General features: G+C 54.7%; 6 protein-coding genes across 6 annotated transcripts; 2 read left to right on the top strand and 4 right to left on the bottom strand.

Moving 5' to 3' along the window:
- Positions 1-102: 102 nt before the first annotated feature.
- On the bottom strand, positions 103-3,402 carry QBC33DRAFT_540480 (uncharacterized protein). The gene is made up of 8 exons (XM_060428070.1): positions 3,060-3,402; positions 2,556-2,669; positions 2,348-2,486; positions 1,562-2,004; positions 1,145-1,502; positions 891-1,094; positions 693-834; positions 103-625 (listed from the first exon to the last, which is right to left on the bottom strand). Exons 1-8 carry the CDS (start codon positions 3,070-3,072, stop codon positions 566-568), a joined length of 1,473 nt encoding a protein of 490 aa, XP_060283079.1. The 5' UTR covers positions 3,073-3,402; the 3' UTR covers positions 103-565.
- Positions 3,403-3,517: 115 nt separating this feature from the next.
- QBC33DRAFT_540475 (cobW-domain-containing protein) lies at positions 3,518-5,240 on the bottom strand. The gene is made up of 6 exons (XM_060428069.1): positions 4,973-5,240; positions 4,834-4,917; positions 4,768-4,779; positions 4,610-4,706; positions 4,042-4,540; positions 3,518-3,978 (listed from the first exon to the last, which is right to left on the bottom strand). Exons 1-6 carry the CDS (start codon positions 5,073-5,075, stop codon positions 3,625-3,627), a joined length of 1,149 nt encoding a protein of 382 aa, XP_060283078.1. The 5' UTR covers positions 5,076-5,240; the 3' UTR covers positions 3,518-3,624.
- Positions 5,241-5,569: 329 nt separating this feature from the next.
- On the top strand, positions 5,570-7,515 carry QBC33DRAFT_559591 (Mob1/phocein; the record flags this gene model as incomplete). Its single annotated transcript, XM_060429985.1, has 2 exons — positions 5,570-5,785; positions 5,869-7,515. The coding sequence occupies 2 exons, from the start codon at positions 5,570-5,572 to the stop codon at positions 7,513-7,515; spliced, it is 1,863 nt and encodes a 620-aa protein (XP_060283077.1).
- A 2,006-nt stretch (positions 7,516-9,521) lies between these two features.
- On the bottom strand, positions 9,522-12,518 carry QBC33DRAFT_91698 (uncharacterized protein). The gene is made up of 5 exons (XM_060433179.1): positions 11,855-12,518; positions 11,771-11,798; positions 10,963-11,714; positions 10,083-10,882; positions 9,522-9,922 (listed from the first exon to the last, which is right to left on the bottom strand). The coding sequence occupies exons 1-5, from the start codon at positions 12,149-12,151 to the stop codon at positions 9,625-9,627; spliced, it is 2,175 nt and encodes a 724-aa protein (XP_060283076.1). The 5' UTR covers positions 12,152-12,518; the 3' UTR covers positions 9,522-9,624.
- A 7,805-nt stretch (positions 12,519-20,323) lies between these two features.
- QBC33DRAFT_540458 (molybdenum cofactor sulfurase) lies at positions 20,324-22,284 on the top strand. The gene is made up of 4 exons (XM_060428068.1): positions 20,324-21,478; positions 21,554-21,665; positions 21,723-21,834; positions 21,917-22,284. The coding sequence occupies exons 1-4, from the start codon at positions 20,591-20,593 to the stop codon at positions 22,152-22,154; spliced, it is 1,350 nt and encodes a 449-aa protein (XP_060283075.1). The 5' UTR covers positions 20,324-20,590; the 3' UTR covers positions 22,155-22,284.
- On the bottom strand, positions 22,174-26,640 carry QBC33DRAFT_540454 (RecF/RecN/SMC). Its single transcript, XM_060428067.1, has 5 exons — positions 26,210-26,640; positions 26,116-26,156; positions 25,933-26,053; positions 22,788-25,873; positions 22,174-22,704 (listed from the first exon to the last, which is right to left on the bottom strand). The coding sequence occupies exons 1-5, from the start codon at positions 26,234-26,236 to the stop codon at positions 22,440-22,442; spliced, it is 3,540 nt and encodes a 1,179-aa protein (XP_060283074.1). The 5' UTR covers positions 26,237-26,640; the 3' UTR covers positions 22,174-22,439.
- Positions 26,641-26,775: the final 135 nt, after the last annotated feature.

The following is a 26,775-nucleotide window of genomic DNA, read 5'->3' as shown; positions in this document are numbered from 1 at the left end:
GATGCGGTGTGGGAGAGTATGGTTAACCCAAGGCGTCGAGGTTCCAACATCCGAGGTTTTAGGAGATGAGTGAGTGTCCATATGGAAAAGGTGAGTTGGTTTGTCACTTCAGGTTTATCCACATTCCCCACGATAGATCCGTGGGGGCGTGCACCCAATAATGTGGGACCTACTGCTTAGAACTATTGAGTGGCAATAAGGAGAAACTCCGGCACATGCCAACGATCCCTGGATAATCAGAAAGAGCCTCATAGATCCACTCTCTACCGATACGCAGTAAGTGCGTACGACATCAGTTGAAAAAGCAGCTCCGGTATGTAACCTCAACAAGCAAGGTGCTTAATTGCAACCACTGGTCGTTCCCTCCTGAGACCCAGCATTGCCATTTAACCGTACAATACAGAGGGGGTGGTAGTGACGACCCTCGTCCTCGTCCTTGTCCTTGTGCCTCAGCAAAAGAAGCCCATAGAAAGCCAAATACGCCGAGATATCCATCGAGGGCGAAGGCGCCGCTCGCCTTCCATCAACAACCAACCATAAGAACGTAGAGGATTATGAAACACGGCTAGGCAGCTGATCCTGCCGGATTGGTGTCCAGATCTGTATAGTACAGAGTGAACTCTCGCTGCCCAAGGTGTTAATATGACTTTCAGGTTGTCAGGGGCCGGAATGGATAGGAAGGGGTATCATACCCTCTCCTTGCGCCAGTGCACAGTGTCCCAGACGATATAGTAGCCACGCTCGTGAGTGAGACCTAGCATCTGAGGTATCATGAGGTCGTCTTTTGTTAGCCAGATCTGGAGCTTCTTGTGCCATCTCCAGTTCCGGTTGTTCCTATATGACAGTTTTAGTCCTGGGAGGTATGGCTGCGGGGAAGGAGGGTTGTTTACAGCTCTATCGCGGCCAATTGCTGCTTCATGTCCCCTGGGCAGCTGTAGAAAATCCACATCAAGGTCTCCTCGTTGAAGCTTTGAATCTTGTTCTCGATCGGCTGGACATTGTTCACCTGATAGCAATCGGGTAGCCGAAACTTGGGGATCGAAGGCCGGGGGGGCATTTCGTCGAAGAGGGAGTAGATTTGCTGAGATATGAGCCTGCTGAACCGTTAGCATTGATTCTCCTCGTCCGCATTTACTGTCCATACTCGGTGCTGCTCAAATCCAAGCCAAGGGTGGAGGGATCAATGCCGACAACCATGGCGTTGTAGTCGTCATAGTTGTTCATGAGCATTCGAAGTCCTTTGAGGCCAAATTTGTCGATCGGAGCCATCCCGGTCAACGGGTCTTGCACTTCGGGCCCTTGAATCTCCCGTTCCTCCTTCGTTTTGTTCAACGGCGCATCATTTCCGATCGCCCCAAGAGGATTACGGTTATCGACTACTTGCGCCGGCCCGTCGGGGAATGATGACGACTGGGATGCGACACTGTCCTCACGGAGGGGCGCCGTTTTTTGGCGGGGTTCATCCTCGCCAACGGAACTCCTCGAATCCTGAGTTCGCGAACCTAGAGGAGAGGCCCAACTTAAGTCGTGAGAATACCAGGTGATTGCTGGAGCGACTTACCAGTAGTGGGTGAGCGTTCGTCTGCGGCACGCGTATTTGCTGAGAGCGCGTTCAGCAAACCATTACCTGCCCTGCTAGTTGGCATAGGCGCGGTCGGAGCCGATGCCTGCGCGCCAAACCCTAAGCTTGACATCAGGTTTGAGCTTCGCTCCTGCCCGATATCACCGTTCACGTTTCTATTGAGCGGCGGAAATTCATCAGCAGTGCTTCCCTGGGTCTGGGAGGCGCTGCCTTGGTTGTTGCCAAATCTGAACGATCCCTGGGCGGACGATAGCCTGGACGACGAAGCGAAGAGGTCTTCCTGCGGCGACTGCTGCGACGGCAGAGGTGTGCCTTGGTTTCTCTGGACCAGGCCACCGAGACTCCTAGATCCCGCAGTTGACCACATAGATGACTGGCCGGCGTTTGGAAGCTGAGGGGTATTGGAGAGTGAAGGGAATTCCCTAGAAAGTGATGTCAGCTGACCGCTTGGGCGAAGGCGATCCGACTAGATATAATTCATGCAAGGGTATTGGGCAAGAGATTTGCGGGTAGGACCTCAGGCACTGGGAGGGAAAACAAAGAAAACCTAGGGCATCAGTACCCCTTCAGAACAGAGGCATAAGGGAGACCCGGAGGGGGGGTTGTTGCCTCTGGCTTTGGCGGGGCCGTGTTCTTTGTGATGAGTTTTGGTTTCGCATGACGCGAGTAAAAATCCATGACAATTGGTATGTATGGTATGCACGATATGGGGGTGAATGGAGAAGGGGTGGTGCTTGGGGGGGAGAGGAAGTCATGAAAACGTACGAAAGGTCGAGTGGTGTTGCTGGTTGTGACCCGCTCAAGCTCTGGGCGAAGCTGGTGTTTCCACCCAACTGTCTGGTTGGATTCTGAAGGCCACCACCACTCAAGGGAACTCCTGCACCAAATGCCCACCCATTGTTTCCTGTATGAAAAATATCCCACTTGTCAGCTCAACCATCGGACCATTCCTTGAGGTCAAGGATCCCCGCACCTAGTTTTCCGTTTGGTAGTCGATTCGATACACTTCGCCCCGGTTGCTGCGGCTGCGGTTGCTGCTGACTTGCAAACCCAGCCGGTATGCCACGGAGGGACTGCGGAACTGCCCCTATAACTCAAAGACCACATTAGCCAAGCTGACTTCAAGGCTCCGGTATCGAAACAGACGAGTTGGGTTGAACAAAGAACGGCGATTCTGGCTGAGCATGGTAATGTGGCCTGTGGGTGGTATCCCTGCATACGTGACGGCCACGGAGAGGCAATGTATGAGGAAGAGGAACTAGGCCAAAGCTCGACGACAACGGATTCTAGGCCACTATAGCTCTTAACCTAACAAGCAGCCGGACGTCGCTTCTCAGAGGTAAGGGACCCAATGCCCAGCAGGGTAAACTGGTCCAGAGAGATGATGGGTCGGAGAACAGCCGGGCATCGTGGGAGATAACAAGGGGGCAACTTCGACGAGATCGCCAAGATCAAGGCTGGCATTCTGACATCGTACCTGGTCGATTCATATTGTGGAACTCTTGCAGCTCGGTCTAAGGTGTCAATGGAGATTCGACGGAAGGTCTCGGGACTAGATAGGGCTCGGAGGGGCGGCCTTTTCGTGGAGATGTTGGTCGATGTTCTTGAGATTTGTGCTGTGATGATGGAAGCCGGTTGCATTCCGTTTGGAGAGGCTAGCCTAGCACCTCCAAAGCAGGATGCGGCTGTTGGGTGGTCTGTGCTTTCCCACCTGCGAGGCTGCGGGACAAGGAAGGGGCCGACGCCTAGAACCAGTGCTCTTTCCCAACTACATCCCCACGCGCATAATGTCGACAAAACCCACAGTATTACTATCCATCCTATCCTAGTACCTACTCTGTATAGCGGACAAATCTGTAAACCAGTTTATACCTACCAGGTAGGTAATTTGGACTGTGCTGAGCTGCCGCAACTCTCTTTCCTCTTCAATGAAACGGGAGCGTTGCAGCGCATTTGGTCTCCCAGAGATAAGGCACAGAGCATGGATAACACAAATTCATCTGAATTCAAGTTTTAAACTCCACAATGTCCCCCTTCTATCGCTAAGAGTTGCCACTATTCCCAATTGCCCTGAGAAGACTATTTTGGAAACCAGTGTCTTTTAGATGCCGTCCAATGAGGACTATCTTGCCGGTGACCGGGGGACATTCATCTGGGTTTGTAGTCGGGCTGTCCATTATTTCAAAGACTTCCCTTACCCCCTGAACCATTTTCTGGCCCCCACCTTTCATCACCAGTCGGCCTTTCATGCGATGTATCTCAAAGGGTGAGCTGTGGGTTCCACTATCATTAGGGGGCAGTTCATTCTCCCATAAGACGGCCCTGAGCCATTCATCGACCTTCTCGACTTGGTTAGCAGTCAAGGGAGGGAGTGGAATTGACACGGTCGAGATGGTCTGCGATTGTTAGCTACCTATACCTGGTTCGTCGAGGTGTCAGGGCGTCCCCGTGTGACCTACCGGATCAAGGTGGCTGTGGCCCTTGCCAGTTTGGTCCAGCTCCTGGATGTTGGCATAAGCATTTAAATCCAGAAGGAAACCTTCCAGCTGAGGGACAACGCTCTGGTTGGTTACGTGGACCTTGGCGAGCTCGTTGATAGATTCTATTCGGTCTCGGACCTCTCGCAGCTCCTCCTCGCTCACGAGGTCGGATTTGTTGATGACGATGACGTCTGCATGCGATATCTGGACATGAGCGGTTGTCATAACCGGCCCATGATCATCGTTCTGCTCGTGGCCTTCTACCTTCCCGGCCGGATCGTCGAGGCTGCGAAGGATGTTTTTGGCATCAACGAGTGTGACTATCCCATCCAGGTAGATGGTACTCCCAACCCCGTCATCCAACCAGAATAGGGGTGCTAGGTTGCCAGGGTCTGCAAGGCCAGTAGTCTCGAGCAGTATGTAATCGAACTTGCCCTTCTTCTCCATCAACGACTCGATGGCAGTTACTCCATTGTCCCTGCAAAACGGGGTCGGATCAGTACCTCGGGTCTCTTGCTCATAGTAGAGTATGGTAGGCGCCTCTCACTTCACCGTGCAGCATATGCAGCCATTGCCAACCTCCATCCATTCTTCAACAGACTCGCCGTCCTTATTGACCGTAAGGGATTTCTCAATGTCCAGAGCTGCGTGAAGATTTAGCATCGCGGATTTGTCCGGGCACTGGTCAGGAAGGGCAGCACAAACAATCACCAAATTCTAATGTTCTCGGCGATCAGTCGGAGAGCGCTAAGATTCTTGATTGGAGCATACCGTTCATGATTACAGCTATCTTCTTCCCGTGCTGCGCGGTCAAGATATAGTTGAGGAGCGTTGTCTTCCCCGCTCCAAGGTATCCTGCCAAATTGTCTCAGAAGGTGATCTCAGCTTCCTGAACCCGGGGTCACCGCACCAGTTACTATCGTAATAGGGACCTTTACAGGTTTCTCCTCGTCTGCAAGCTCAAGACCTGTCTCCACAAGATCCGGAGGACCGCCATCTTCGTCGAAATCCATTTCAACAATACTCTGGAGACGGGTGACGACTGGGAGATGCTGGCAAGTCTCAGTGTTTACAGACACTAAGAACCAAGGGCAAACAAATTTTCCCACGTCGACACAAGCTTCCAGATACTCAATGTAGGTAGGCAATTATACCTGTCGGCTGCCCTGCTTAAAAAGCATGGGTCAATCACAGGCTCTGCTAGAGCAATGGCGGGGAACCCGCACTGTATGCAGATGCTTGCCTGCTTACATAATTTACCATACAGTTAAACCCCTGGAGGTTGGGAGGTGTTGACAGGGGTACGAAAGACGAGGAAGCTTTGACTCCCGCCCAAATCCTCCAACCGTCAGATCTCGGCGTCTAAAAACGAAGCTTCGTTTCCGTGAAATTCTGTCTCTCAACAAACCGAGGGGCGATATTAGAAGCTTCGCTGTCCCGGCTGCATCATTTCATATCTCATCAACCAGTCATTGATACCCTATACAGTTAGCTGCTGCCGCGCAGTATGTCTCTGCCGCCGAGCTCACCGAGGCTCCCCAGCCCGCCGCCGCCGGCCGAGATACAAATTGGACCCAAGTCTCCCTCGATGGGCCCCCATGCCACCCGGCAGGCACAGCAGATCGAGCAGACCCAGATCGACGCGGCCGCAAAGAGGCGCATCCACCCGGGAACCAAATCTGCCGACATGGCTGCGGGGCCGCCTCTGGTCCCGTTGAACGAGGTTAGTCTCCCCCCACCCTCCCAGGTCCGCTATCTGTCTCCGCGCAACATATCGCTAAGATCTCTGGCGTTCCCTCCCCGCAGCTCGACTCGGCCTTCCAGCTCCAGGAGCACCTCTCGGCGCTGCACTACTACCACACGGCAGGCAACACGACGCCGATCACGCGGGAGACAGCGCGGCTGCTGGCTGCGCCGCCGCCATCTATCGACCGGACGCTCTGGTTGTACGAACTCTGCCGCTTCCTGATCAAGCAGTGCAACAGCCTGATCGTGGGCTTCCTCTTCGACACCCCTCCCTGCAGCGCGGCGACGTGCCCCGAGATGCGCGCCTCCGAGTGGCAGTTCCTGTGCGCCGTCCACGACGCCCCTAAGAGCTGCTGCGCCATCGACTACTGTTGCCACACGCTCGACTGGGCCGCCAACGTTGTAACCAACCCAAAAATATTCCCCAGCCGCTTTGTCGTCCTGCCTGACGGCCACGACCGCGGCACCGCCCTCAAGAACCTCGTCAACGTCTTCAGGCGCCTCCACCGCATCTTTGCCCATGCCTGGTTCCAGCACCGCGGCGTCTTCTGGTCCGTCGAGGGCCAGACCGGCCTCTACGTATTTTTCAAGACCGTCTGCGACCTTTACGACCTCCTTCCGGCTGAGAACTACAAGTTGCCGCCGGAAGCCGAGGGTCTGGAGGCCTCGACCGGCGGGACCGGCGCGGCGGATAGTCCCCCCGGTGAGGACACGCCCCAGCGACAGCAGCAGCAGGAGGGGGGCCAGCAGCCGCCGCTCGTCGTGACCGGCATTGCCCGGCCGCCGTCGCAGCGGCACGACGTGGACGAGGACGGCTTCGCGGGCGTGCGAGGGACCAACACGAGGAGGCACATCCGGAGCAGCCCCTCGACCGGCAACGCCGTCGCAACGGTCCCGGAGGTGGACGAGGACGACAACAGCGCGGCTGGGGTCGCAAGCAGGCTCAGGCACCTGCACATATCTAACCCGGACGCGGACACGGGCGCGGACGCGGAGGAGCCCGAGGTGGCCGAGGTGCCCGTGATCGTTATGGAGGACTACGCCGGCTCTCACTACCCTCCTCCGCCGCGCCGCATGTCCCCGCAGGCCAGCGCCAAGGAAGTCGATCCGGCATCAGATTCCGGACCGCAGACCCTGCCCGTGGCGGAGGAGCAGCAACAGCCGCCTTCTCAGCCGTCGGAGGCCGAAGAAGTCGCCGAGCCCCAAACTGTTCCCGAAGAGCCGATTCTAGCCTCGGAAGAGGAGGATGCTGCACCGGGATCTCCGACGGGGGGGCAGGAGACGGAGACAGAGACAGAGACAGAGACACAGGCTACGGCTGGAAATGACATGGAGCCAGAGGCGGCTGCAGGAGAGGAGCCAGCGGTGGCTGATGGGGGAGAGGAGATCGAGGAGGTAGGGAACGAGACGGTCCTCGCGCCCGCAGGCGATGAGGACGACGGCGACGACGACAACGGCAAGAGCGAGGAGGACGGCAGCGGCGGCGGCAGGGAAGGAGAGGATGCCCCAGCCGCGCCACCAGCAAGTGGAGAGGAGGCCCGATCCGGCGAGACGGCCACTACGTCCGCGGAGAAGGCGAAACCAACTACAGAAACCGAGCCGCCGGAGGACACGAAAGAAGCAAAGCCGGAGGAGGAGGTGCCCAAAGATGCCCCTACCCCTACCCCTACCCCTACCCCTGCGGGCGATGGTGACGAGGCGGAATGACCCACCCCCCTCGACTAGTGTTAGGGGTTGGATTCAGCCTTCTTCTAGTATTGTTTCTTTGCCCAACTACCTAGTGGGTCTGTATGAGTAGTACCTCTTAAGGGATGTTCGGCCAAGCGAGCGTCATTACCAATCCATTACGTTGAAAGGAGAAGAACAAGACACCTGGGAAAGGGTTTCGGGAATGCATTACAACAACATCGTACAACAGCTTACACATGCTGAAAGAAGAAGAGAAGAAGACGCTGTTGTATCAAACGCGCCTATGGCTTGGTGAAACCCGAAAACCAAACCCCCCAAAAATAAACTAAAATAAAGTGGAATAGAAAGCGGATTTGGCGCGGAGTCCTGCCAAGTTCGTTGAGCTCCTTCCGTCCAGCCTCCTTCTGGTATCCTGTCCACAAATATGCTGAACTTCCCAACGCCGCCGGTGCTGAGGTCAATATTTCCAACAATGTTGTTTTTTCCCACATGGTATTTATTAACTTGTCCCTTCCCTTTGCTTGGTCCAACCGCCAGCAGCCGCCAGTCCCGCCTCCTTGAAACCTGGAAAGAGCCAAGCCGGACACGCCAAAATATGATATGGAGAACCAGTTAATGTTTTCTTTACCGAAGCCCTTTGTCCGATGCTGTGCCTTTTCCCCCGCACTTCAAAGTATCTGTTTGGTATCTGTACCCTGTGTTGCCGTTTACAATATTGCAATATGACGAAACCCGCTGTTTGATGCTGCTCCCCGCTAACAACTAGACAGCCTTGTATGAATAAAACATGGGGTCTGCTAGACAAAAAGGCTCAATAGAAGGAGATACACAAAAAGAGAAAGAAGGTGGGGAAAATAGAGAAGATTATCGATAATAACAACAAGAATCGTAACAAGAATTAAGAAGGTGAAGTAAATGGGAATGAGAGAAACGCAAGGAAAGTTTCTGATACACCGCCAATAGAACAGAAACAAATTTGAATCAAGAATTGAACAAAAAATGTGAGTACATGAAGTGGTATGCAAGAAGCAACCATGACAGGTCGGGCTGCAAGTCGATACCGAGGCATGGGCTGACGTTAGAGCTACCAAGGTAGGGAGGTAGGTAGGTAGGTTTGCGATTGACCGCATCGCAATAGCCGCATTCCGTCAATGCGCAGGCGGTAGGGCCCGTCTCGTTTTGGTAAAATTGTAAGTTTGGTTGGGGCCAGGCACAACAGGCAAACAGCCCTCAAACTCTCCAAAAAAAAAAAAAAAAAAAAAAAAAAAAAGGCCGCTGTATGCCCAGTTTGGTGATTATGCGCTCAGACCATCTCCAAGCCGGGCTAAGGATGTATTGCTGGCCGTTTCAGGGCATGGGCAATGTGCAGTGGTGTGTGGTGCCCGTGTAGGAGTGGAGAGAGGTGATCCAAGCGCCCGCATATGCATTGCTGGGAGGATCCAGAATCTGGCATCGCAGGTGCCGCCGCCGCATGATCAGATCCCAGGAATCGTTCCAAGGGAGGGCCACTCGGACCACCCGCCCGCGCTGCGGGACATGGAGCCTCATTGACGTCAAACCCTTTCCCCCCCTCTTTTCGCCTCAAGTCCCGGGTGTCCGCATGCCGATCCTTCGTTCCGGTTGTTGTGTCCCTTTCGTCTCGCGTTTCAACCCCCTGCCCACACTTGGAGATGGGCGCGCCAGGCTACATCAGACGAAAAGCCGGAGTAGCAGTCAGCCAATCTAATAAAGGTCCTGGCCAGAAACATGGGACGAAAACCGGTAAAGCTCTCCATGGGGCCCTTTGTCTGCTGCACTGCGAGGGCTGCGAGGGTGATTGACGAGATCAATGGCTGCAAGCCACCATCCCAAAATATCCACAACGACGGCTCGTCCCCGCCCGAGTTCGAAACTCTTCCCCAAGTCAACCCATGAACCCTCATCCTCTCAATTTTGCTGATCGGCGTTCGTGTTTTGTCAATCGAATGGCCCCGCCCTCGTCCGATGAGAGCGGTCACCGCCCTTTCTAAATTTCGTCATGGATGGCACCGAAACGCCGATCCAAGGGCAAGCTGTTTTAGGCAATCCCGCGAGGCGACGAGCAGAGAGAGAGAGAGAGAGAGAGAGGCCTGCCCAACACCCCTCGTGTCATGTTGCCCAATCCGCCATGTCTTTCTCCTTGCCCTTGGACTGCCCTGGGCTGTCGTCTGTCTGTGATGAGATGCCACTCAATCCGCCGAGGCGCAGTGTCTCGAAGATGTATCGTACTTCACGGAGGTTCTCTGTCTGTGCTGTAGCAGCAGTCGCGCTGCGCTCGTCGGCAAACAGGCGGAGGCTCTTCAAGATGGGTGTGTATCCCTCGTCATCGGGCAGCCACCAACGCACACAAGTCTGGTCGCCGAACAGCTCGGCCATGCGGGTGCGCATTGTGAAGGGGAAGATGTACCTGCATCGGGCAAACAGGAACGGTTAGAAATAAGCTTGTTGCGTCTCGATTCCCGGGAAAGCGTAAAGGAAGCCGCATGAACAACCCTAGCCGAGGTTGGGGAAACACCAAAGCCGGCTGTGCACAGCAGGGGCGTATGCAGCAAACGAAGGGAACTTACCCCATAATCTCCAGTAACGCAAACTTCCGCCTGATCCACATGTCGTGCCTCGTGTCCCTTGGGACAAAGAGCGCCGCAATTGCGATGCAGGCCTGTATGACAAACAAGCTGCCCTTGGGTGCCGAGGGCCACAGCTCAATTGCCTCGAACATCTGGCAGATCGCGTATGCATGCTCCCCCAGCTTGGGCGGCTGTTCCCCTCCAGTATCCATGCCTCCCTGGCTCTCGTGCATGATAACGATCGAGTGCCATTCGCATGTGAGCAGCGTCGAGGCGAAAAGCGGCTGGTTGTACAGGACCCCGGGCGCAAAAGGGTTCACAATGTCGCTTGGGTACAGTGGCCGCTCGTTGCTGAATTCTGTCACCATCAGCGCGGGATCGGTCAGCGCCGGGTCCCATCCATCTTTCCAATCCTGGAGTTCCTTGGATAGTCTCCGGTGCTCGGCAAAATAGGCGTCTCCCGCAAGCTCCGACCTAGCCCCTTTGCCAAACAGGATCGACATCTCCATCGTAATGAGGCGGAACCGAGCATTGCATGCCTCGATCTTCCATGCCGACTTGTCTGGCTCGGCCGCCACCTGCGAGTCGCAGTATTCAACAAAAGTCGAGAACCACTCTCTCGGCAGGGCCGTCTCGAAACGGCCCATCATGCCGACAAAGATGTCGAATCGCGAGTACCAAGCCAGTATCGCACGGCTCATTGGTGACTGCATGGCGGACTCGGGTGAGAATAGCTGCGTCAGCACCTCGAACGCCGCTCTCTGGTGGCCCATGAGGCTGACCCAGTCTCCCAAATATTCCTTGTGCTTGTGTCAGAAAAAAAAAACAGTACTGTAGGCAAGGGCCCCGCAGGTAAAATGGGCCAAGGTTTTCCCCCTACCTCGATCGTGGCAAGCTGTAAGATCGTCAAGAGAGTCCCTATGTTGTGCTTCTCCTTCCTTTTCAGGAAAGCTAGGAGCAAAGTCACGCTCCTATTGTAATATTGCAGGAACTCTTTGATCTGGCCGTTTGGGTTCCTCAAAGTGTGGTGGTAAGCGGAAAACCCCACGATAGCATAAAGGAGGGCCTCATTGCGAACTGCGATGTTTGGCAGGATCGCCCGGAAGAAGTCGTCTGAGTCGTTGACCATACAGTAGTGGTAATGCGTGATGTTCTCGTAAAAGTGGTTGAGATAGAACTGGAGTTCCTGGGGGAGGAAGGACCAGTCAGGACGCGTAGTCCCGGCCTGGGACGGGAAATCAGAAACCTGTAGAGCCGCCGGGGTGAGGCTGCTAGTTGCGCCCGTGGATACTGATGGCGAGGAACTTTTGGTGCCTTCCAGAGACGGCGTTTCCGAGCCGTGTCGAGGGTCGGCCGCGAAGGGATGGCGAGAAAAGGAGGAAGTCGTGCTCGATCTTCGAGGTGGTATGTTAGGAATCGATTTTCGGCTCACGCTCTCGGCCTGACTCTCATCCTCGTCCATGATAGGGCCCAGCTTGATGTCCTGGTCCATCTCTTCTTCGTCCCCGTCGCGCGAAGATGTCGGGCTAGTTTGCTGACTCGGCCCTGATCCTTCCTTCAAATCCTGAGCCGATGAACTCCTTGCGGCGGGGGGTTCCGGGTAGACGCATTCTCGCTTCCCCTTCCTGCACCCTGCGAAAGTCAGCCAACTGTGTAGGTGAGGGAGTGCCAGAATACCGGGATCATACTCTCGCATACGGGGTGCGCTTCGTCACACTGTTAACCGCAATGTCAGATCCGGCCCTCTTAGTCAAAGAGGAGGAAGCAGTTACCTTCACGCGCCTGCTTCTGCAGGTGTAGCAACCCGATCTTGTTCGCCGGTGTTTGATGTGATCCAACCCTGGGGCCGACTTGCGTCGACTCCTCTGCGCCTTTTGCGAGTTAAACATGATGGGTTCCGGGAAGCCACTGAAATAGCCAAGACTCTGGTAAGAGTTAGACAGTGGCTGGCCGCCGAGCGGAATGCCAGGCGGCTGCTGGAGTGAAGGGGAAGCATCCTGAGGATTCGGGTTCGGATGTTCTCCCACCCCTGCCATCGAGGACAGGAAGCGGTGATAGTAATCGCTCATGGTGTGGTAGACGGGAAGAGTTCTCGGTCGTCCGCGGCGGGGAGGCGATGAAGATGACGAAGCGTTGACTTGGCAGCTTGGTCTCCAGGTTCGAACGGCGTCAGATAAAGGAGTCCGAACCGCGTGCTATCATGCTAGAAACCGCTGACAAACGCTGTGTTTGCCACTCCGCCGTTTCTGCTGCCAGCCACGGTATAGCCGTGACGTTGACCGCTGGACACGGCCCAAGCAGATCGAGGAGGACCACGGAGTAGGAGCGGAGGTTCTCGTCTCCAGCTCGCTTTGCTGGCGAGATGGATTCGAGCCGGGCCGGACGTTGAGAGGGCGTGGAGGTCCAGGCTCAGTGCGATGCTGACCTGCGCCGGGGAGCCAGCCAGGGAAAGCAATCTGAAAATTTTCTCCTGGGAACCTGGTGGTTATAAAGTTCGTAGCATTGAAGTGCGAACACACTTATAGCTTTGCCCCTGGTCGCCAATGGTGCCGAGACGGGGGCTAGGCTCGAGCTACGCCTTAGAGAGGAAAAGATGATGCGCGGGTGTTCAAGGATCCAAGCCGCAGGCTGACCCAGATAATAGCTTGTGATATGGATGTGCCAGCTGGTCGGGATGGTCTGTTCGCACACACCCCAGCGAGCGGGCGAAGCAGGATGACTAGACTGGGGTACCCTCGAAGCCTCGAAGATCGACTGGTGGAGGAGGGGAGGGGTCGCGGGGTGGTTAAGGAAGTCCTCTGGATCTAGCCCCGACAACGGCTAGAGCGACCGAGTGTTCGGGGACGACAGGGAGCTGGGATTGGCCTTCCCAAGGGGGCTTGTCCACCGATGAGATTTATATGGGGTGTGAATAAGTTGGAAGAGGAATAAAACCAGACGGTATTTTCCGCTAAGTAGTCTTCGGAAGAGGTAATCAACATCCCGGTTATTCCCAAGGTCGCGGCATGGAGCACAAAGGCTTTATGGGGATGGGACCTGTGTGGACAAGGAAACCCGAGCGAAGCCAGAGGTACCAGTACTGCAGGAACAGAAGCCGGGGTCCCTAGAATGGCAGTGACCGGGCACGCCGCCGTTGTAAGAAGTGAGAGGGTTGTGGGAAGAGTCCCAGTAAGATTAGACCAGAGCACCTGTGACAAAACAATGACGCTGTTGGGCGGATGCCACCCCAGGGGTATGAGACGGGAGGAGGGATGAGGGATGAGGGATCCTTGACGTGATATTCCTATGTTGCGCAACGGTTAAGATGGAAGCTGCCAGGATACAGTGGGGAGACAGATGCCGGGATGGATACTGGATCAGAAGATGCCGCACGGCGTAGAAGGGCGTTCCCAAAAGACCAGTATGGAGAGAGTGACAGATGAGATATTGACTCCCTCAGGTTAGGTAGGTCGGCAGTGTTGAATGGAACAAGATAATGGAACAAGATCAGACTGTCAGCGAGCGGACTGATGGGGAACCTATAAGATGGCAGTCGCTAACGGATGGCGTCGAGTGGAAAGCATTGGATACCGGTGTGGGCAGGTGACAGGCCAAGTACAAATAGTGTAATAGTGTAGACGCGCAGATGTCGATTGCAGGGGCAGGGTTGAAGGGACAGAGCTTGTCGCCCAGTGTTGTATCAGCCCAGCCCTCCACTGGGGATCCCACTGGGCTTCAGAGGAGGTAAAATCCCGGCTCAGATCCACGCTGGTTCGTCAAGCTCTTTAAGCCTTGTATATTCGAACGGGACAGTGGTGATACGCCTCGATCTCCCTTTCCGCTGCAACAAGGTAACAGGGTAGTACCTGTTAGGTACCTTGTTGGAATTCAACCACCACAACGTGAGGAGACCTTATTTTCTGTCCAAACACAGAATGTTCGATGATGGTTGCCGCTGGACAAACGATGATGGGATGCCCGACTACCCTAGGTAGGTGACAGGTCCAAGGTCACGGCAAACCGGGATGGTCCGTCAGCTCGGCGCACCTGGGTCGCCTAACCGCTAATGACGCTATGGAGACTGGGCTGGGATTCACGTTGGAACAAGAATCCCACTTGTCTTCCCATTGTGACCAGTAGCGTCCCAATACATGACCCTGCGGGGGTGGTTCTTGGGGCCTCGCTTCAAGGGCATTATCGAGACCTACCTTCCCTCCTCACCTAGCAAGCTATTTAGGTATGTATGTGTTCGTAAGGGATGTTCTCAGTCTAGCGAATACAATCAATACCTCAAGCCTAGCAGCATCCAAGTATCTAACCCCGTGGCGAAATGGATGGTTCGATTATGGAGATGGATGTACATCTAGGTAGTTCCCAGGTAGGTAGCTGTACGCAGCCTATGAAGCATTGGGGAGGCTTGTATAAGGTAAAAGTGGTACCTCGTTACCTCGTGTATCCAAGATAGGAAGATGGTGGGGACTCGACCGGGGTGGGAAACAAGGGCAGGCCCATGCTCGCTGTCTGCGTGCCTTTGGGTGCCGCCCAAACATGGGACGAAAGAAAAGGAGCCTGGTAAATGACGGCGGTGGTTTGATCTTCGGCGGCTAACGGCGAAATGCAATCTCTCGTCGTTGCTGCAACCCTGATGCGCCTCCTCGGGGCCTTGACATGGAAGTCGACTTTGTTTTGGGACCTCGGCTGGCCCCGCGCCTTGTTAGACAGAGACGTCCAAAGTCGCTCTTTTTTGGGTTTGATGGCATGAAAACGTCCACGGTAGGCTAGGGACAAGGGCACCCGCTATGCATCTATGCGTCATAGCTGCATTTCTTTGACACAGGCATTCCACCCTCTGACAATCTGCAACCACTCATCTGTCTGGCCCCACAGACCGGAGCCGCCCCTTCCCCCGCCCGGAAGCCCACACACCGCTCGCACATAAATAAGTAAGATAGGATAGGATTGGAAGGCAAGTGTGAAGGGGTAAGCAGTAAGCAGGCGTCATGTTACACATGATGGCGTTATGGATGTTGTTATTGTTTTTGTGTTGAATGGTTAAAGTTCCATGCCTCCCTCATTAGAAGCAGCAGTAGGTCTTGTATGTACTTACCTACCTAATGAGGTAAGTTACCGAGCTACCGGGGTTCCCAAGCTGGCCCCTGGCTTGAATCAATAGAAGAAGCACAGGCCAAAAACACCAAGTCGACAAAAAGCACCAAATCCAGGATGGGGTGGATTGCTGTTCTTAGTCATGTAACAGTACCTGTACTCCCATGTATTCACCTAACCAACTAAGAGTAATGGGTCTGGAAGTAGTGTAAGTGGCAAGCTTGGGCTTGGGCCGGTAGGCAGAGAGCTCGACTCGGCAGTACTGGCATTCCTGGCAGTAACCTCGTTCCGACTGTCGAACCCAACAAGCAAACGGCGATCGCCACAGCATCGACGGGATGACTCTTCGGAGACGATTCGGCAAACAGACAGAGGTACCTGGTATTATTGCCAGGCCTTCTGGGCGCCTGTAGCGCAAAGACTAGGGAGAAATCGGACATTATTAGTTGTTTAGATTTTTGAACGGCCTTCATTCAACTGTGTCCGCATGGAGACAGATGACGCCCGGGCTATGCAGTTTGATCTGTGCATATGCAATAGCGCAGCATGCAATCGTCGAAGATCAGGGAACTTGATCGGCGCGCACAGGCGTTCACTAAAATGGAGGGACTCTGGAAAAGGGTTCCAAGATGAGACGAACATCATCACGTGTCTCGCGGACACCTTCTCAGTCTGTACCTGCTACCTACTTTACCAACGTTGCAGCCCAATGTGCTGCATTTGTGTCGTTGTCTGGTTCATGCTGATTTTAACCTTATTATCCCGGCCCAATCAGTCGGAGTCTTCTGGGTTTCTGCCGCTCAAAGTGTCCTGCTTGATGAGCCTGCAGGTACACCATCCTACATAAAGTGAGATTCGCATCTCTAACTTATTAACATCATAACGGTGGCCGTACTGCTTGCGCGTCCGCGGGCTGGAGCGCTCCCCTGCATCGGAGCATTCCATGAATCCCCATCTGCCTGAGGAGCACGACCTGCCATCAGGTGAGGAGTGTCACAGGCTCTCCAAATCTCTAACTTCATGAGGCGTAGCTGCACTGTTTAGCTCAAAGTCCGGTCCACGGAATCCGCCTTTCACATGGAAGGGAAGGAACCGTCTACCCAGAATTCAACCCGCTTGAGAGGGTTCTACTGATGTTCTAGTGCAAGATAATTATGGGAACGAAGCGGATTTGACAGGGTAAACCATCCATGTAAGTGTGACACCGTATGACAATACATTCTTGGTGCGAGACACTGTATGAATATGACGGGGGTTTTTGGCATCGACGTTGTAACCCCCCTTTTCTACCCTTACTGCATAGTATATTCCCCATCCGATCCATTTACCCATGCCTATGAGTCCCTTAACATATTCGTACCTCGCAGGTTGAAAACCATACCCGGTCAGCTGGGTCTGGACTTACAGCATAGACCCGAAAGGGAGTATGTTACGAACCTACTCGTCTCTTCCTTATTCCTGTGAGGTACCTTGGTATTCTTAACTACCTAAGGTAGATAGGTTGTGACGTCGAAAGTACCAGGAGGTTGGAATGTGGGTCGTCAATGTCCTGAGACCCGAGGGCGGAATGCACTGTCAGTGCTTCTCGCTTTTCACTAGCAGGCATATCCCTGCCGATCTATTGAACCAGATTTGACCTCCCCAACTTTATTCAGGCCTTTGTCTCTCCCATGTCTCCCAGGCGGCCAACGTCTCTGCCGGAGGGAGGCTCTGCATTGTACATACATACGCGCCAACGTGGTGATACTTTCTGTGGACTGTTGTTATATAGACTTGTAGTTCATCCGCAAGAGCACCTGCCGATGTATGTGAAATACCGACGCTGATAGGGGCGTATCATCTTACCTACCGGTTGCCTGGCCTCACGGTGATCGCCAAATTACGTACTAGTAGTACAAGTTGGCCATAATGGGTCGAGTGGACAGGGGGTAGCCTATTGCAGACCAGTGTGTGCGAATATGGCATTCCTATGCGACTGATGTGGGGGAATAATATCGGGACCGTCATCTCCAGCTGATTGATCGATGGCGAGACGTCGTCGGGAAGCACCCTGTTCAAGAGCGTCGTGCTGCGTGTACTGCGTTTGCCTAGGTGCCTTTGCCTCCAGTATCCGTACTGCCAAGCATGGAAGATACGCTACACTGCCTAATCCGGACACGCAAAGATGTACATACGTAGTACTGCGTATCATCCCGGTATTTCCTGAGCGGGCCCGCCGGCCCCCAAACAGCCCCTGCGGCTTACAACACTTGGAACAGTCGGCAAAACCACCCAGGTATGGAGTCTTGGCGCCCGTCTGCGATCACTGAGTGAAGGGAGCTCCTGGCTCCAGTTCTGGGGAAATGAAGGCTCCCGACAGCCAGTCTCATCCACCCCCCATCCCAATGCACAACACTAGTGAGCCGGATATGTGTACAATATTAGCTACTTGGTCCAGAGATCTTCTTGGTCTCAGATATTCTTGGAGCTCCCGAGAATGATCTGCACATGCAAACTGTTACACTGCATCTGTGACCACACCCACTCTCTCCAAGGGGCACAGACCATGCATGGATGGGGGACAACGCAGATTCTCCCAAGTGGCCAATGATCAAAAGCCTCGGACAAGCTTACCTCAACCAGTCAACAGATCCATAATTAGCTATTTGCCAGAACCATGGCACAGAAACAGCCCTGCCTGAGAGAAGATCTTAAAACGCGTCTTATACCTTCTCATATGAAAAACAACGACGAAAAGGAAATAATGTCATTTCCTGCAACTCTGGTTGTCCATGGCATGCCAGATGGAGCCGGCCGGAGATGTCCGAACCCGTCTGCCCCTTTTGAAAAGCTCCATTATTCTGCTCGACTTTTCACGATCTATTCCCAGACAGGTGAACTACCTCTTTCCTGCGTCGTGACCCATGCGATGATGCAACCCATTTCTGCATCTTCAATCTTCTACTATGGTACAGAGAACCCGACACACCGACCTGGCCTTGCGCGCCGCCCATGGTTGCTGCACATAACCCTTGCACAGATCGAGTTGCTACGCTATCCGCACTCCCTGACGCTGTACGCTGTATCCTGGGTTCAGATCCATCATCAGCTCATCACCGCTCGACGCGGCCACCCTGCATATGCTACGCTACCTAGTGCAACGCACACGACGCTCACATATACCTAGTCATATACCAACAACAACTGAGGATTCGCGACCGGGCATCCTTGCCATTATGATGCGCCGGTAGGGGAGACCTACCTAGTGTTATAACTTCCAAGCACGCATGCAGTACGTCTGTCGCAAGCTACATCCATACTACGCAGTATACTATCAACTCGTCGGCTTTTCCCAACAACGGACCGCATGTAATTAACATCGTCGGCGGTTCCACGTCGGTTCTACGTCGCCATGGCCCAGCGAAGGGTTAATCTCTCGAAATTAAGCCCCGAGATTCTCTCCACCCCTCCCGATATTACCGGTCGCCAGACCTCTGTCGAGTTTTTTGTTGCCTCGCTGTGGAAACCTGGGTGTTCACTGCTCGCAACGAGAGTCCCAACTCGGATTGTCCCCTGCTTTTGGACCTCTTGGGACGAATGCTTGCTTAACTAGGTAGCTAGCCCTCCATCGAGCAAGATATGGAGGGCATTCTGGCTATCCAAACTTGGGTACTCACCTTGCGCGCATGATTTTTTGTGTTGTTTATTTCATTTTTGTTTTTATTCCAATTTTTTCCTTTTAAAAATGAGAAAACCCCTTGAAGAAAAGAGGGCCAAGACATGCATGTCGGACAGTTGTCCCGGCCATCTGGACACCATGATGGGTGTCGGGAGTGCGCCTTGCACAGCTGCAACCCGGCGATTCTTGCGTTTCAAGGATCAATCATTACCTTATCTGAGTTTGCTCCTGAGCAAAGGTTCGCCCCGCAGCCCCAGTCCTTGATGCTGGTGTCTGTCGCAATGAACAGCTGCAGAGTCTAGGATCTCCCGCTTCGACCGGGTCTGTCCCCGGCCTCCCACACCGCCTCGTCACCCGAGCTGCCCAAGATATCTGCGACAAGAAAGCCGCCATCGCGGAGAGCCGGTAGGCCCAAGAAAGACCCTGTGCCAGCCAGGCGGTACAGTCGCATTCCAAGTGGATGCTGGTTTTGACATCAGGTTTTCAGCAACCTCTCCCACCGCTTTTGTTTCTGCCCGGAAGCTAGAAGCCCAGTCTCCCCTGTGATTCATGAATCCTCACAAAGATCTTCCGGGATCAAACTCGAAGGTGGGCACTAGCCTCAACCGGCATTTTGGCGAAAATGATACCGGATGAAAAGACGTGTGTATTGGATGGCAGCCTTTTTCTGCAGCAACTGGGTGTCGCCGGCTGCGACTGCTGTTATCGGCACGCAATCCCGGCAGCCTTATATCAGCCTGACTCCAGGCCGCCGTGGCCAGATGAGGGGCGGACGGGAAGGGCTCCCCACAGATTTTTCCTTGGGATAAATGATAAATGTGATCAACAGGGTCCCAATCCATTTCCAGAGACGAGAGCCACGACTCCAGAAGGTTAGAGGCTGGCTCCATCAATCGCTCCCGCCAGCCCCTTCGCGGCGCGCGGTTAACCAATTACTTTAATCCGGCCGCGTCGTTTCAAGTTGACCGTTCCGCTTGCACTTGCACGTCCCTCCCCAACGCGCTGCGTACGTGCATGCATCGCAGGGCTGTTGTTGCTATTCTCAGAACTGTCAATCACAGTCGAAGTGCCACGACAACTAAAGATGGAGATTCCACATCTCGGCTACCCACAATGCTGATACACCCTAACCCTAGGGGATCAAACAAAAATATATGTTTCTCGGGAGCGGGGAAGCTCCCGCATCCCCGGTCCCACAATAAGCCTAACTTATGCGGATTGCAGAATAGGCTTTTCCGTTACGGCAACTTAAACTCTGAATTGGCAACAGACACGTCTGAAAGGGTTTGTTTGGAATTCTGATCTTTTGCGGGACATGGCCTCATCCAATTGGGCCATCATATCACGTGGAGTCAAGGGTAATGTGGCCCATGCACTCCTGCGAAGGCGCGAACCAGGAATTTCTGGCAAGCCACGTAACAAGGGTAATTCCCGTCCCGGCTTGCCTAACATGGAACAGGGTAAACTTTTTTATCCAATTACATAAGCACTTCGGTTTCGTGAACCGTTCGTGCCCCAAGTCTGAAGGGCAATCGAAGACGTTTCAAGATCAGCCCATTTTGGACACCATGTTGGGAACTTCGATGCATCTTCAAGAGACGATATAGGTCGCGATATAGAGTTGATATCTAAGCCAGCTAAGAGAAAAGTGGCATGTCCGCTTACCTTACCTCGGTACCTTGGTAGTCTTCGACGTTGAAAAAAAAAAAAGAGCCCTGTCTAAGACGCTGGACGTGTGACAAAAGATAACCGACGCGTTTGGAAAATGGAAGCGACCTCTCCACAGCTCAAGCCGGTCATAGACGGAACCGGCATTTTCCTACTCCTTTTTACCATTTGTGTTTTCCTAGTACCCATCTTTATCTTCTTCCCCCCGGTTTCCCCTTCCAAAAGTGACGCGGTCCGGCAGACACACATAAAAGTCGGTGTTGAGCAGTCGAAATCCAAGTTGAAGGACCAGCGGGCGCCAAACTCGGCATCGCGGACCGGCAGCTCGGCGGGGATTCGGAGCCTGTGGATTTACCCGGTCAAGTCCTGCAAAGGCATCGAGGTCGCCAGGAGCAAGGTCCTGCCCACCGGCCTCGAGTTCGACAGGCTCTTCACCTTTGCCCAGCTCAAGAGCCCCTTCCCCGTGGGTCTCGGCTCCTCGGACGAGGAGAAGACCCGGCACAGGTGGGAGTTCATCACCCAGCGGCAGTTCCCCCGACTCGCGACCGTCCAGGCCGACCTCTATGTCGCCGACTTCGTCAAGGCCACGGGACAGGCCGACGACCGGCCGACCGAGTCCTTCCTCATCCTGACGTTCCCCTGGCGGGAGACGGGCCTGCGCGGCGCGCTGGGGTGGCTCGCCGCGAAGCTCCGCCGTGGGCCGAGTGCGGTGCCCGAGATGGAGGTCCTACTGCCGGTGGCGTTCCCGTCCGAGGCCGACATCGAGGACTTGGGCTACACCTACGAGCAGGTCACCATCTGGAAAGACAGCGTGAGGGCCCTCAACATGGAGGCCGAGCTGCCCCCCGAGCTGCGCCTCTACCTGGGCGTGAGCAACAAGCTCGGCCTGTTCCGCGTCGATCCGGAGAGCTTGCGCGAGGTCTATCGGTGTGCGCCTGGCAGGGACGAGGCCGGCTACCAGCCTGTCACGGGCTTCCAGGATGCCGTAAGTCGCTCTCCCCTGAGATCGGCCTAATGGTTGACGACGAAGGATTATGAAATTGACTTACTAAATGAACAGTATCCTCTCCACTTGATCAACCTGGCCAGCGTCCGCGATCTCGAGTCGAAGATTGCCAAGGATGAGAACATGACTTCCCTGGACGCGAGGAGGTTTCGGTCCAATATTATAAGTGAGTCAGCCCCCAATGTGCACAAACCTCTGTCCCCGTACTCACACACCTACCTAGTCGACGACGTAGAGGCATATGACGAAGACAGCTGGAAGTTGATACGTTTCCGGGCTGCGCCATCAGGCAAGTCGCCGGACTCGAAGTGTCACGTATCATGCCGGACAGTTCGGTCAGTCTACTTCCTAATATTCCAGGCCGTCACCCCAACACGGCGCCTACTTGGCAACTACTAACGACGCCAAACAAAACAGGTGCAAGATGCCGAATGTAGACCCGGACACCGCTTTCCGCCATCCGGTCGAGCCGGACAAGTCCCTCAGGAAACTCCGGAACATAGACGAGGGGTCACCCCGCAATGGCTGCCTGGGGATGCAGTTGACGCCTCTATTCGAGAAGGCAAAAAGCCCCGACGATATGGAGGGCTGGCTGGAGGTGGGCATGGCGGTTGAAGTTCTGGAGCGAGGCAGTCATCGCTACATCGCGCAGTGAAGGGTTCCCCCGTAGAGTTGTTTGGATAAGAGACGATTTGTAATAACAGAACATATACATAGAGAGGGAAAAAAAGGCAAGACAGCGACATAGAACCCAAGCCGTAATAACCCGCCCAGCTCATTAAGACCGTATGATATCCGTTGCTCAAGTCGTGATGCATCCTGTAGACCAAACAACCTACTCCTCCCCATCCCACTTTCCCCCGTATTCACATGGGCCCAAAATCGCCGCCACACAAGCCCTTCGCTCCCAGCATTTCTCCATAAACACATACGAACCGACTCACTTCAGATCCGCAGGTGTCAGGGCCTGGACCATGCTCGTGCCCTCGCTGAAGCGCGTCCGGAAGATGCGGTTCGCGTTCTGGAACATGCCGTCCTTGAGGCTGACGACGATGAACTGTGAGCCCTTGAAGCGCGTCTTGATGAGCCGCCCAATGTTCTGCGTGTGCGACAGGTCCAGCGCCGCGTCCACCTCGTCCAGGATGTACATGGGCGCCGGCTTGAACTGCAGGAGTGCCATGATGAGCGACAGCGCGATGAGCGACCTGCGGGTTGTTAGTTCGACTGGCCTTTTTTCGGGAAACAAGGGGACTGAGAAGAAGAAAGAGGGGGGGAGGGGGATGGTTACCTCTGCCCACCGCTCAGCTCGGTCAGACTCTGCTTCCAGACCTTGCCGAGGCAAACCTTGACCTCGAGGCCGTCGCTGATGGTCTTGCCCTCGGGCGGGTCTAGCTTTGCGAAGCTGCCGGGCAGCAGCTCGTTGAAGATCTGGCCAAAGTCGCCGTTGACCTTGCGCCACGTCTCCTCCAGGGCCTTCTTCTTGTAGTCGTCGAGGCTGACGATGGTCTCCTCGATCTTGCGCTTGTCGCGCACCACCGTCTTCATCATGTGCTTCAGCCCGACCTCCTTCTTCTCCACGCTGTCGATCATGTTCATCACCTTTGGGTTGATCTTCTTGCGCATGCCCTGGCTGCGCTCCGTCAGGTTGTGCAGTGTCGACTTGCACTCGCCGATGTTCTGGACCTTGAAGTCGTACGGCGTGCCCGCCCGCCCAAACTGCTCCTTCGCGTCGCCGATCCACTCGTGCTGCTGCTCCATCTTGGCCACCGTCTGCACCGCCGTCTGCTGCTCCTTGTGGAATCTCTCCACCTGGTGGCCCAGCCTCTGCATCTCGAGGCTCTCCTCCGTCACGCGCGCGTTCTTGGACCGCGTCGTCTCCTCGAGCGCCCGTAGCTCGTCGTCGAACACGTGCAGCTTGGTCCGCTCCTCGTCGAGCTGGGCCTGCGCGCTGTCGTGCGTCTCCTTGGCGCCGACCTGCTGCCTCTCGAGATCCTTCATCTCCTCCTTCTGCGCCTTGATGGCGAGGTCAATCTCCTGCAGCTGCTCGCGTGCCGCGGCCAGGTCGCCCGCGACCTGCTCCGAGTCGAGCTGGGCGCCCTGGAGCTCCTTTTGGAGAGCCTTGTTCGACGCCACCATCTTGCTCAGCGAGGCGCGTAGCTTGTCTAGGGAGGCCTGGAGCTCGACCAACTTGCCATCTTTGTTGTTGTCGAAGTCCTTCATGTCCTTCTCGATCCTCTTGACGTCGGCGTTGGCCTCTGCTTGCCGCTTCTTGGCTTCGGCCGCGTCGCTCTTGAGCTGTGTGATGGTCTGCTTCATATTTTCAACCTCCTGGATGATGGAAGACGACGAGTTGCCGCTGATCTGCTCCTCTGCAAGCTTAATCTCGTGGGCCTTGAGGTCTAGTTCTTGCTTGATCTTGCGCGCCTGGTCAAGTTTCGACTTCTCCTTTGCGATCTTTGTCTGCAGCCCGTTTAGAGAGGATTCGGCCTCTCTCAGCCGCCTTGTGATGTCGTTGAGCTTCTGCAGGGTGACCAGAACGCCGCTCGAGTTTGGCGAGCTGCCACCGGAGAGGGTGCCCGAGGGATCGTAAGCATCACCCTCCAGGGTAATACTGCGCATCCTCACATTCGGGTCGAATGTGACCTTTTTGGCAGTGTCCGCATCGGCACAAATCAGAGTGTTGCCAAAGACATACTCCATGGCGGCAGATACCTCGTCGTCGTATCCGACCAGAGAGAGTGCGAGGTCGACCTTGCCGGGGGCAATCTTCTGAGCTGTGGCGATGGTCTGCGCCGAGGCCTTGAACGCGGCAATCTTGTTCAGGGGGATGATCGTCACTCTCTTCCGGAGCTTGCCTCCTTGCAGCAGTTGAGTGCCAGTCACCTCGTTATCCACGACCACATTGTAGAGGCGTCCACCTGCGCAGATCTCCAAAGCAGTCCCCGCTCGGGTATGCTCCTCCTCGAGGTTGAAGAGTTGCGCTACCAACCCCTTCACTTTTGACCGGTCGAAGTTCGGCACCGGATCCGAGTAGTTGAAGTCGATGTTCGCGACCTTGCGCTTCAGGGCGTCGGACTCCTGGCGCAGATTCCGCACGGTCTGTTGCAGCGAGCTTTCCTGCTTGTACATTTCTTCTTCGGTCCCCGGTTGAAAGCCGAGCTTACCAAGGTCCTTCTCCAACCGCTGTGCTTGAGATCGCAGGCCGTCCAGGTCCTTTAGAAGTCCAGCATTCTGCTCCTTGGCCTTCTTCGCGCGGGGCTCCTCCTCCTTGATTCGCTTCTCGAGATGGGAAATCTTGATCTTCGCCTGTTCTTGTTCCGTGACTGCAGCAGTGACACGATTCCTTGCATCCTGGAGCTGTCCTTGGTATCCGTTCTCTTGGCCTTCCTTGGATGCAACGCCGGTTTGCAGCGTCTGCAGAAGCTCTTCTTTGGACTCGGCGTCCTGGTTCTGCTTCTCGAGTTCTTCCTTCGCAGTGTCGTACTTGGCCTTGATCTTCTCGTAGGCCTTGGTCTTCTCCTTCAGCGTGGTTTCCAATTCGGCAACGCTCTTCTCGCCATTCGTCTTCCGCTCCTGTTCTTCTGCCATGCTGGTTTTCTTGAGGTCCATGACAGTTGCCAGCCGAACCAGCTCATTGGAATGCTTCTTGACGGCGTCTTCCAACGCTTGCGCCTTGCCGCCCTTCCGAAGCTCCTTGTCCCGCTCCGCCTTGATCCTCTGCACGTCCTCCTCCAGGTGTGAGATCTCGCTCTTCAACCTCGCGGCGGACTGCTCGAGGTCTTTTTGGCGCTGCTTCTTAGCTTCCAAATCTGAAGCGGATTGCTGTCGTTTCTCCTGGCACTTGACATAGTCATGAGCCACGACCACTCTGGTCAGGCGTTCAAGATCTGTTTGCGTCTGCTGGAAGTCCAGGAATGCCCGCTTCTCGGTCCGGAGCTTCTCAAGCTTGGGCTCGATCTCGTCGCGAAGCAGTTCCGCGATCTCCTGCAGCTTCATGTCCTTCTTCGCCATTGTCTTCAGTGCCTTGTCCCTTCGGTCCTCAAACATACGCGTTCCCGCCGCCTCCTCGATCATGGCCAGGATTTCCACGGCCTTCATGTTCAAGACCTTGGTAATCCTACCCTGCATAATGAGGAAGTTGGGGTTGTTGATGTTGAGCTGGACGGACTGGAAGAGGTTCTGCACTGTCTGCTGTTGAGCACGATGTCCGTTGATGAGGTATTTGGAAGTGCCTCCAAGCACAATCTGCCGAGTCACGCTGATGGTGGCATATTCTTCAAACCCGATGGGCGACTTCTTTTTATCCCGGTTATCGAAGACTATTGTGACGCTGGCCTTGGTGACACCGGCTTGGCCACGTTTGTAGATGAGGTCCTAAGTGCACGTGTGAGCAAAAGAGAGGCCATGTAAAGAGGAGCGCAGTGCTGCCGTACTTGTAGGTTTTGCGCGCGGACGGTGGACATGTTGGTAATGCCCAGGACGAAGCAAATCGCATCGAGAATGTTGGACTTGCCACTGCCGTTGAGGCCAGTGATCGAGTTGAAGCTCTCGTCCCTGTGACCGTCTGTTAGTCCGAGGTTACCCAGAACAGTTGCTTGTCGGGTTTGTTTACTTACCATCCTGAGATGACCGTTCGCACGGCGTATGACTTGAAGCCCTGCACAAACCAGTCAGATAAAGTAGTTGCGCATTATGGCGAGGTATACGAACATCAATAATCACTTCGATGACCCTCATTCTGGTGCGCCGGGGTGGTTCGGCCTCACTTGTTATCTCTCGATTTGTGAGTTTGGTATTCTGGCAGACGCGGCGCGAAGGTTGTCGCGCTTCAAATTCGGCAGACTTGTTTACTTTGGATGCGAACACCCGGGGGGGTAAGGTGGGGTGAAATCAGGGGTGTCAAAACAGCACTGTGATGCCAGATGGTCCATGCACCTGCAAGCAAAAAGGATCCATCCGTATTACCTACGTAATCAAGCCCACCTTCCATCGTCTCATCTCGTCTGGAGGGAGCCAAAGTTAACGTATAGTTTATACTGGTAACTAGAATAAAGCTGAAGGCGATGCAGCGTGGGCGCCAGGGGATCACATATCAACACTTTCTCAATTGACGAAGCTGAAGGCTTTACGAGGTGGTGAAGGGTGGAATTGTCGGGAAGGTAAGCCGTCCCAAAAGTTACCCCACTAGGGAATTAATTACCTTCCGTACCTGTAAGTCACAAAGGGACCTTGAAGACGAGGATGTTCTAACAGCAAATACAACCACAACGCTCAAT

Source organism: Phialemonium atrogriseum (assembly GCF_030411735.1).
Source record: "Phialemonium atrogriseum strain 8032-3 unplaced genomic scaffold QBC33scaffold_14, whole genome shotgun sequence".
NCBI lineage: Eukaryota > Fungi > Ascomycota > Sordariomycetes > Cephalothecales > Cephalothecaceae > Phialemonium > Phialemonium atrogriseum.
Note: the sequence above shows the minus strand (reverse complement) of the source record. Positions and strands in the feature narration are given on the sequence as shown.